General features: G+C 37.5%; 1 protein-coding gene across 2 annotated transcripts in view; it reads left to right on the top strand.

The window, feature by feature from the left end:
* The window catches only part of LOC105200921 (cell adhesion molecule 2), an 88,122-nt gene that overhangs the window by 54,565 nt on the left and 21,490 nt on the right, over nt 1–12,067 (top strand). For both annotated transcript variants that reach the window (XM_039450207.1, XM_011168726.3), the window contains one exon: nt 8,833–8,968. In XM_039450207.1, the coding sequence (XP_039306141.1) occupies nt 8,833–8,968 (136 nt within the window). The remainder of the gene's footprint in view (nt 1–8,832; nt 8,969–12,067) is intronic.

The raw sequence follows: 12,067 nt of genomic DNA, 5'->3' as shown, positions 1-12,067 counted from the left end.
GCTGTCGTGACACGATATAGGTCGCGATACGTTCATTGAAAAAGGGTCGATCAGAGTTTTAATGGACACGCAATATCGGTGATCGGGTGATGTGATTACGTGTCCGCGTAACGGGAAAATCGAGTTGTTGCAAAATTCATACCTATCGATTTTTTTTGGCTAACCATGTTTGACGGGGACCATGTCTATCGTTCAGCGTCAATCCACTCAATCTACACTAATGATGTAAGGTATGTTTAAGAAATTATCACATGATACAATTTTGTGTACGCACCAATTTATATAATACACGTACATTCACAAAGTCTGGATTATATTTAATATGAAAAAGGGAGGATTCCTCATTCATAAACCCCTGAGAGATAACAAAGGTTTAGCAAGTAGAATACTTCATTCGTAAATATGTATGACTCGAATTCTTTGATACTCGCTCAATCTTATTCAATATGGGAAAAGCACACAATGTACAGAATTTTTAAAAAGCATCATTTATTTACATTTATAAACGAATTCTTTTTAAGCACGAGAAAGATTCTGTTCCAGTATAATTCTCTTGATCTTATGATATTGCAATTTTTCTTTCCATCAAGTTCGCCCGTGTTTAGTGTCAACACTTTATATGAAGCGAGATAAAAAATAAGATGGATAACTATATACATAAACTTCTCTCTTTCTCTCGCTCCCTTTCTTTCCGTTTTCTTGTCTTACATTTTAATATCAATAGACGAGATCCTTTTGTGTTGCGCGCAACGGGACAAGCTGTAAAACGCAATTACTTTTACGACTACATACTCGCTTTGATGTAGGATGCTTTGTGGTTGAATACGTCGAGTGTATCTTTTTTGATATTCTAAATATTACGAAATTTTTTAAATTACGAAAATCAGAGTTTTCTTTTGATTACACGACGCGTAATATATTAACGAATGAAGTCTTAACGATCTTTCAAATTAAAAAAATTTGTTATCAATTTTAAAATAAACTACATATAATGAACAGAGGGACAAGGGGAGGGAGGAGGGAGTAATCATTTACTACATTTCACATATCTATGGCTTATTCAAAAGCAATTATATTATTAATAACATTCCGTTCTTAAAGTTATTTTATTTTTCAGTTTGTTTTAAATTTATAACATGCATCGTTCTAATTTGACTAGATAAAAGTCTCATAGTCCGACGTAAAAAGAACTTTCAAATGAGCATCGCGCGATTATCGGGTAGTGTCTAGTAATTGAAAAATCGTTTGACGACATTTACACCGATAGGAGAAGTCCGATCGCACACCACGTACGTACACGTGGCGTATTGAATCGTCGAAGGTAACCGAGTTTACGGGGAATTGCTCGTTCGGCCGTGAAGGAATCGTATCGTCGTTTCCCCGAGAAAGAACTAAAGTGAAACTACACTGCTCACACGACACGACAAGAAAGCCGTGGACAACGCGGAAAGGCAAGCGTCGGAATCGTGTCCCATAGACACGCGAGCACGTGTAGATACGTGTGAGAGATTCGTGTAAAATATTTCAATTTATTCTGGGTCGCGAGAGGTTGCGCCCACGACGACGCGTGCTCGACGGTGTACGGCATGTATATGTATGAACAAAGTCGCGCAATAATAAAGCGTCACACTCAAAGCTATAATAAAAGTAAAGCTCGACTACCCATTGCGTCGTAGATGGGCTTAGTTATGGAGAGTGGTGTTATACGCGATCGTGGTATTATGCGCCGTGATAAAAAGGACCATCGTAATGGGGAACGCGGAAATGCGCAACGCAAAGAAAAACGAGGGAGTGACGGGAACTGTTCTGGAAATACGTGTGTACTATTTTCTTTTAAATTCCACAGCAGGGAAAAACTACTAATGACAAAAAAAGTGCAACGAAGAGTTACGAAATATAACAAGATACAATGGAATTTCTGCCGACCGTCGCGAACGCAAGCGTATCTCGCAGGCATAGAAACAGAATTTAAGATGTGTCTGTCAATGTATTGTTGATCATATTATAAATAATATGAAAATGCACATCCGGCTTGGTTTACCCTTTAATTCGATTTTTATTTAAGATGTGAAATTTAATTGCCAATACAAAATGTTCAAGATTTAGCAAACCAGTTTTTATCTAACAATGTTTTATCTAATTCACCATTCGTGCACGTCGAAGAATGGTGCAAATGAGCAGATTATTTCAAAATTTATAGGTTAAAATGGTAAATTTTTTATTTGAGAATTAATTAAAAAGGTGGTATTAACCTCTTAAAATAGATACTAGTCTACTAGTATATTGAATTATATATACCTAGTTAAATTTGCATTAGTTATACTCTTATGAGATAAAAAGGTATATAAAAATAATGAACTTTAAAATTTCAACAATAGGAAGGTATAAATATCGATAAGAGCTCTATGGCCAACCTAAAGGTGTGAAATATTTAAGAAAACTGGGAAATTGCGGTCACCCCACTTAAAGGTTATAAATGAAAAAATTTGCATCAAACGAGGACTTTCTGCTAAGTTTTTGTAAAGAAAAAAACTGATTTGAAATCGATCACGACATGTAAGAATGAGAAGATAGCAATTCCGAGATATTTCGTACGGGGCCAAAATGTGAATTTGTGCGTTATGCAACGCAGATCGGATTCATCAGAGAAATCGGCTGTTACGGCTGATACGGGGTCGTAAGCCATCGTGTTTGTAAAGTACAGGTCCGGTGTTCTCGTGACGCTGCGAAGGATCGTCTCTCGATTCTCGAGACGGTGCGTCCGCTTCCGATTCACGTTTTCGATGGCACGAAAGTTCCGCCCTCCTTGGCGCTCGTTAATATCGTCCGACGTGTAACGAGCATTACGTGAGGCGAATCGGTTCATCCCCTTTACCCGCCTGGCCGCTGATCTTTCGAACCTTCTGTATTGGATAGCGGACTATTAATCTGGCTCGGTCCAATAGTTCCCCGATATCAGCGAAGAAAACTCTCCGTGGACAAAAGCGATCGTGTCTACCCGCCGCCGTCGTCGCGCCTGATTCCTGGCGTGTATTAAAGTATGAGGAACCACGCAAATTTAACAGGATATGACGTCATTGATCGTAGAGCGAATAAAGGGAGCTGTAAAGTACCTACAGCGATATCTTTTTATTAAAAATATTTCTCCGCGATTTTTGACCATAATCTTTATAAATCCGTGATTTTTTTCTCATTACTTACGTTTAATGAATTTCGTTTAATTTATTTTATTGAATTAAGAAATATAATTTTTATATCTGAACAATGATTAACTTAGTCTCAGTCGGCTATATTATGAATTAATATTTGCTAATTAATTAATTTTTTACAATTTAACGCATATTTTTTCTTTATCAGATAGCGAATTGACTGACTGCTTCAAAAAATAGAGCAGACTGCGAGGCATTATGTATTCCATCATGAATAAATCCTTTAAATGCAAATAATAGCATTCCTCGTCACATGTCTTCAATGAATCCCAATAAAGAGATACTACCTGTAAAGTAGCATTATCGTATGTTGGTCATCGTATATCTCGATCGTGGTTTATAGACGAAAATACCCATCTGTCTTTCTTCGAGAAGTTTACGAGAAGAGATTTGAGAAAAACAAAATAATATACGATAAACTGTATTTATCGGATATCAATTGCAATCGTTTTCTTTTCTTTTATTAAATTAAAATTATTACGATTGCATGAGAGGAATTTTATCTAACAATTAATTTCTGATAAGCCATTGAAAAATTATGTCGTTAAAAGCTCCATACTATTTTCTCTGATATTACTACAGATGCCGTATTTTCTTCTTCATTGTAACTATTGCCAATTCGAGAAAAAAGTGATTCAACTGAGAACTTGAGCTAACATACTTTTTCTCATTTTGCAATCATCATTTCATGCATATCCTATTCTAATATTCCCATAACGGATAATACGGATAATAAAGTAGCATTAACGACTCTCACAGCTCGGGGCAGTTCCGGAAGGATTTTTCTAGATTTCCAGACGCGTGAAAGGGCAACTAATGTAAAAATTGTTTTCACCTCACCCGTTCGCGTAATCGCGTTTACCTTCATCGGGCACGGACCTGCATCCGGCTTGAATGGTGCTCGCTAATTCGCCATAAAACTGAGAGAGATTCCGAGGTGCTTGGAAAAATGATGAAAAAGATGAGCTACGTAGGAACGTGGCTGAGAAAGGAAGGCACATGGTTATAAAGTAAGCAAGGAAAGGAGAATGGGGAGAGAGAACGAGAGAGAGAGAGAGAGAGAGAGAGAGAGAGAGAGAGAGAGAGAGAGAGAGAGAATGAGGAACACACGGCTTTGAAATTACCTGCCAACTCGAGTCTGAAATTTCATCGAAAACGAATCAACAGCTGGATCTCTTGCGATGTGCTAGAAGCGCGCACCTACTTTCTGGATAAACTTTCTATCTTTCTTAATCCTTTCTCTCTCTCTCTCTCTCTCTCTCTCTGCATCTATCTATCTATCTATCTATCTATCTATTTCTCCATCTATCTATCTACCTTCCCTTCGTTCAAGTTCTTGCGCGAAACTTCCGTAGCGATGCCAACAAACAATCTCGGATGCTTTGAGGAAGTTATCGCGCATTTCTCTCCTTGCTGTCGACTGCTTTTTCGAGTCGGTCCGGTAAACCGCTAGTTTATGGACTCTATTTTAAGCAAGCTCGAACGTTTCGCTTTCCTTGCAGTAATCTGTTATTATTGAGATTTTTAACAAAAATTACAGGTCTGCAAATCTTTAATCAATTGCACCAACAATCTTGGTTAACTAATATCAATTAAATCATTCTTTTACAATTATAATTTTTTCATATATAATGTATAGAGAATATAATATAATAAAAATTTAAAATTTATTATATAAAATCTACATTACAATTTTTTTACAGTATAGAGAGAGTAGAAGATGAAATAATCAAGATCAGCGGAAATCGAGAGTCTATACAATCGATTTGAATTGGCTGGTTTTTCAAACGATATACTCGAGACAAACACACATGCCTATCTTGATCCTTTAGCTTATCATTTCACAGAACAGAAGCAAAACGTTTGAGGAATGAGTTGCCGCCGGTGGGAAATATTGTCGGCGGTAATACGATTCTCACGGTCTCTGCCGCCCGCCGTCATTTCCCCTCTTGTTTTCGCGAAACTTTTCTCGAGGGACGTAAATTGATTTGTCGGCGTAAGAACTCTATGTCCGACAGCGTCTTTACTACGAGATAAACGTCAACGTTGCCGCGCAGGAACCACGTCGTTTATACTTCGTGACTTCCTCCTCGTGATCGCGGCCGGCGCACCTTCCTTCCTCGCGTTTCCGTTTCCTCCTGGAACTCGCGTTTGTACTTCCCCATTGCTGGAAAAATCTCTGGACGTGTTACTGCCGGTAATAAAATTTCCCCAGACGTACGAGGTGGCGTATTACTCGACCTTTCCCCTTATGTTCGGTCGTCCGGCTTTTCGTTCCTACTTCGACTTTCTTGAATTTTCTCGTAAAGATCGAAATAGCTACGTTTCGTTTGTAACCAGATTTCTCTTCGTCGTTATAGTAAGGACATATAATGCGAATAAGATTAAATACGATGTTATTACGAGAACGTTTCTAGCTATTCTTTTCATTAAAACAAAGTGCTTAACTAACGAAGAAAGATATAATTCGCAACTCATACGTTGTGTTAAAGATAGTTATTGAGACAATGTAATATTTAAAAATACTCGTTTCTCTATTAATATATTATAATCTCAAGAAAGACTTATTCTCTCTTTAAAAGATTATCGTGTACTCGTATAGATAAATTAATTTCCATTTTTGTTTCCAATTACTAAATTAACTTTGAAAGATCACATAACTAATGCGACATATCATACATAATTAATGAAATGTAAAACGTTGTTAAATAAGACTTACGATGTAATACCTTGAACAAGTTTTCATTTACACCTACGTATCGCATTCTCAAATTTATAGCATCTTTAACACTTTCACTATCTTTGAAGGTGTTTGGTAGATCTTCTAAAGAGACATTGCTTACTTACTTCCTCACGGTTGCGCGAAGTTTTATCGCACCCACGAAGGGTATTTCCTGAAAAGTTTTCGGATACCGCGGATTTCTCCCGCATCAGGGTACCACAGCACGATGCCTTTCTATCGGTAACGGCGTTTATCTTTCTCACCGTTTCTCTACAACGTACATTCTTCTTTCATTCGATCCAATATAATTCTACGATCGTGCGCGTTAGGTATTTCAGGATAAGCCTCTTGATAATTTATCGACAAATAGACGTTGCTGCAACAATGAATCAGCGTATAAGATATCCCATTTTCCCTCTATTTTCGAAACTGCTAGCTTTGGAAAAAAAAGGATTTTAAATTACTTTATTTCGAGGGCAATATCTTATAATACATACAATGTAATTTTGTTCTGCATATACATTTATTTTTGAAACTAGAGATATTTCTTTTCTATTGATTAACGTTCAGAATGAAATTAGAGAAAATAGAGAAAATAGAGAAAAAATAGAATAGCGCAACGTTCGTATAAATTGACAACCTACAACTATGAAAAGGTTAATACAATGATTTTAGATCTTGCTAATGAATAAATTGTCAAATCTTAATAGGAAAATTAGATTTTTATGTTCGGTCGATAAACAAGATTATTCTTGTCAAGCTATTTACTGAAGGCGTTATTATGTGAAAATTACTATAATTTATGCAATTATTGATTAAATTTATTTCGAGAAAATCTGATTCGTTATTCTCAATATCAGCTTTTAATTTTGTCGCGATACTGGGAAATTGTCATAGTGAACATATCTGCAGTGTATTTTCCATAAACTCGAATAGCAAAGAAGTGTTCCAATTTTCCGCTTCGTGAACATCCAAAGACTCGCTTCTCCGCCGCATAATTCTTAAACTCGTTGCACCGACCTAGTATGGACCACAACCACGGTGAAATACGCGATATATATATATATATATATATATATATATATATATATATATATATATATATACATATACATATAAAAACACACATATACACATACACATACATATATGCCGTTATAAATGGAATAAGCACGTATATTTGCTCGCTCGTTTAAGTGCGCATATATATTTCTTTATATACGATCCAAGTGCCAGCCGGATCGTTCCATATAAAATTGAATTTCCATATTTGCCTTTTAGATAGATAGACAAAATTGCTTCTTTTTTTAGATTTGAAACATCTCAATTTCTTCGGCAGCAATTGAAATAATCGTATCATAATTACGTAATAGATTGATTGTATCGATCTAAAACTCTAAGGGGAAAAGAATATTTGCAATTCATTTAAAAGAAAAAGAAAAACGTTTTTAATATTTACACATCGATATTGTTCCAATATCGAATTCACTAGTTCCACTTTATTTCGCAAGCCTCGTTTTTCTACTTTTTATCTTTCTTTTTTCTTTATTTAAAGAATTCCGCATTTGAAAGTCGACGACGAGAAAAAAGAACTCCATTTGGGCTGTGTCATTTTTACTCGCGTAAGAGTTTTACATAATGCAGTCTTTTCAGCATTTAGTATGATTGCGCCTTGTTAATACGTTGCGGAAAGAATTTTATGCAAAATGTTAATATTAATTGTTAACGCTTTTAATTATGTCAAAAACTTTCCAGGGAGATTTGCACTTTTCACAATCAGATATACAAATCGCGAAAGTCCCGACCCAATTAATTTGTCAGTTGATTTCTTCTTCACTGACGCATAAGCTTCAGCTATAACAGACGATCGTTTTAATACAATAAAAAGCAAATGAGCGTAGGAATCTTTTAAAGTCGCAGATCGCAGGTCCCCGCGACAAAAAGAAAACAACCCCGTAATCATGCGCGATCTGCGACCGCCATTTGTAACGACGTAACTGCTCCGGCACGATTCACTGCCCTAAAAACGAAATGACTCGTAAAGTCGATGTCCCGTCGCTCCGCCTTACCGTAATGACAAGAATTATTATACCTTGACTAAACGCTGTCAAATAGCTCGGAAGAATCGTGGAGTCCGTCAAGTCCATTTTTCGCCACTTCTCGTCCTCGATAGACACATCTTAAATATATCTTCTCTTCGAGTTTCAAATAATCTATCTTCATTTACGGAACTTTCAAACTTTTATAATTCTATTCCAGTAATAGTCCTCAAAAAAGGTTTGGCCTTAATAATAAATTGCGTGCATCGTCAAATGCAATATGCATCTCTCGCCATTCCGCCCGTTTAAAACGTTTCTTTCTTTCACTATTTTAATGCAATTTATCTTCATTTATCAAGCTTTCAAAATTTTATATTTCCGTCTCTTTAAAAATTGACAACTAAAAATTCAGTTTCTAAATAATAGCACTAATAAATATTTTTGAGATGCGCTAATAAATATTTCTGGTTATTTAAATGTAATTTACGTATTATATGTAATATATGTAACATACACACACTCATCTTTTTTTCGCTTAATTTATTTTTAATGCATAATTTATCTTTATTTATATTATGCATTCATTCGTATTATGAATGCTATTTATACATAAAAATTTTTTAATTTATGTTTCCGTTTTTGATTAAACGTTTACGATTAAAAATTTATCTAACGCTTATAAAAATAGGTTCCTGTGCACTGTCAGATGTGCGAGAGAAAAAAAAATGACAAGTCATATTAAAAGGAGTTAATTAACTGTTACGTAGTGTTAAGTAGTTGGTAATTTTCATTTGAATAAAATCCGTTTTTAACTTATTATTCTACACGTGCGATTCCTTATAAGATGAACTTTCTGTTACAGAGATCCCGCTCGGATGATCACACAGTGACACTGCAGGACGCAAACCTCCACGCTAGCGGCGTGTACAAGTGCGAAGTTAACGGAGAGGGGCCGAGCTTTAATACAGTCAGTGCCGAAGCAAGAATGGAGGTCATAGGTGAGTGGGCTGGTGTCGCGTTTAATTAATAATGCTTTGAACGCGACCGCGTCCTCGTCTACCCTTTGGTAACTCGACTAAAGACTACGACGTGGTCGAGTTCGGCAGCAGCGTGCCAAAAGCGAGAGGAAAGAGAGAGAACTGTCGTACCTTTACAGTGGAAACGAGGAGTCGATACTTGCAGCTGTCTTTCGTAATGTTCCATCATCCTTGACGGTGGTGGGACGAGCCCGCCATTCTAACTGTGAATTCGCTACCGCGTTTACACGTATATCCGGCTACGATGGACCGATTAGTTCGCGAAATTAACGGCAACTCACCACCAAAGTGCTTGCTATATCAGATTACAGCGTCGTGTAAGTTTGCAAGTGCTACTGAGATTCGGTATTACTCGCAAGACAATCTAGTAGTCGGAGAATGTGGTAATTACCAAATGTTCACGTTCGTCTTATCGTTGCTCCTTGTAATAGGACTAAATGAATTGTAAAATATGTATAAATGGCCATCGATAATATCATAGAGGAAAACGTCAATTAAGAAGACGTATATTAATAAAAACTTAAAATTATACATATATTAAATTTTGATTGACATTAAGAATAAATTTAAAAAACTGCAGCTTGTTAGAAATGTTACATCCCAGACAAAACAAATGTCTAAAAAACATTTTAAGACATCTTAAATATATCTTAAAGACATTTTAATTTAAGACATCATTTAGTCGTCTTTACGCTATAATGCTGTCTGGGGTCGTTTTTAAATTGACATAAAATGTAATCTTTATTGCTGGAAATGCAAATTCAACATTTATCGAAAACATAATGTTATTATTAAGTTATTTTAAAAAAATCACCATTTTAATGAACGAAATAATAACGAAGAATGTTCAAATTAAATTTTTTATTTAGTTAATTCCTTTCTTTTATTTTTTCCATTATTTGTGTATTTCAGACCTTTTTTTTATCCATTACGAGGTAACGGATAAAAAATAGTCATATAATCGCTTCATTGATTAGATGGACAAACAGATAATCGTTTGCTCCACTGACCAGTTCAAGCGGGTAAACGAATAACAGTTTGATTGATTAATCGTTCAGCTCTTTATTTGATTGCGCCATCGAACGTACGTACATACGCGTCCGTGCGGAGTTACAAATTCATCAATAATCTGCACATGAAAACGTCATTTGCCCTCTTTTTTGTTTGCCTGTTATTCTTTTGTTATTTGATCTCTGTGCATCCTGCGATTTCTGCGTGCTTGTATCAGCTATACACTGTACGATACAGCGCCGATATAATACTGCAAATACGACAGATTTATCCGGTGACAAAAGCAAGAGTATGAAATAGTAAATGGAGGAAATCGTGCATGCGATGTTCCGGAATAGTTATGCTTATTTTACCTCTCTAAGATTACATCTTCGATCGACGAACGCGACACGTGACTCTCTTGCGCGATTTCGGACATTGACCGATCAATTCGCGATGGATACGCAATCCGTGCGCGTAGTTGCGTATGCCGTTCTTACGTGGATCAAAGGAAGCGTATCTAATTATCTCAAGCACACGATAGATGCGGTATCTGTTGCAATAGGATTATCATACGGTCAAAGTGGGCGATACCATGGTACATAGTGGCTCCGAGCTTGGATATTAACTCACCTCAGCGCAGGCGGCTCGACAAGGGAAGGGTAGACATGATTACGAGGGACTCGTCCCGCTATTGGCAGACGTAATCGTCTTATAATTATTTCGCCACAACACACAGTCTGCCGTTCGTAAATGAATATAATTCGCGAACGGCGGGGTGTGGGCTGCGGTGAACGGATTTGGAAATTATTGCCGAAAGAAAATATTGTCGAGATATTAACGACAATGCATAAATTAAGCGCATTTATTCTTCAGTTAATTCCTCAAACGGCTATCCGCTCGTGCGGAAGTTACGTTACATTGTACGAAACAAAAATAATTTCGCGTATGTCATTAACAATTCAATAAAGGAGATATATTTAAAAACGGACGTGTAATTCGCCAGTTGAAATGTATTTAATAATTTTATATTTTGTTTGGACTCGGTTCCGAAATATAAACCGTTCAATAAGAGTCTTGAAAACAATTTTGATTGAAAAAATAATTAACTTTTATGCGATATACATAACAGTTTAAGCGGTGTGCTCGTAAAAATTTCTCATACGATAGCGTTACAGGAATATACGCATTCACGATGTTTAATCGCGAGATATATCGCACGAAGCATTAAACGAATGACGCGAGGTAATGATTGGTTTGTTAATGCGAGGGGAATTTAAATCGCGTGGGGATCGTTATCGCGCCTTCTCCGACATTACCAAGTAGATGTGAAACGTAACATCTTGCATAATTCCGAAAGACCACGCACGCTGTTATTTCTCTCCTTCTAGTCCCCGACTCGCGTCGGTCGACTTGAGCAAGAGAAAAGAAGGCAACAGAGCGCGTTTTCGCTCGCGTTTCCGCGAGGAGCACGGAATTCGTCTGGACAGCGCGCGAAAGCGCGAGCGTTAAAGTTTAAGTGTGCATAAAGCCGTCGAAACGCGATAAATATTACGGCGTCGTAAGTCTTAAGCCGTAACTGGGCGCCGCGCCGCCTCCGCCGCCGCCGTCGCCGTCGCCGCCGCCGCCGCCGCCGAGGCCGCCCGTGGGCTATGCCAAAGAAGACGGAAAAAGAGAAAGAGAGCAAAAGTGCTCACGCGCTAGCACGAGCGGGACGGTGGTCGTTGGGGAACGAAAGAAGGGTGGTAGGATAGATGGGGGGAATTTTAAGATCGTTGTAGAAGCCTCGAGGAGGCTGTCGTCGTGCCAAGTTTCGCCGGCCTGTCGGCTTTTCGTCTCCCACTGCATCTTTGCGACGGAATTTTCTCCCTCACGCTCGGCCCGCGGAAAGATCGATAACCCGCGTCGTTCGCCTTGCGGCCTTTCACTCGCGATTGCAGCGAATCTCGGGCCGTGAACCGTCACGAAAAATTCAGTATCGGACAAGAGACAGAAATAAAATACCCGATTTTCTATGGAACATAAATAAATATCAGATGAAGTTAGAGCTGGAATTCGTAGTGGAGATGA

The sequence above is a fragment of the Solenopsis invicta genome, chromosome 6, assembly GCF_016802725.1.
Source record: "Solenopsis invicta isolate M01_SB chromosome 6, UNIL_Sinv_3.0, whole genome shotgun sequence".
Lineage (NCBI taxonomy): Eukaryota > Metazoa > Arthropoda > Insecta > Hymenoptera > Formicidae > Solenopsis > Solenopsis invicta.
Note: the sequence above shows the minus strand (reverse complement) of the source record. Positions and strands in the feature narration are given on the sequence as shown.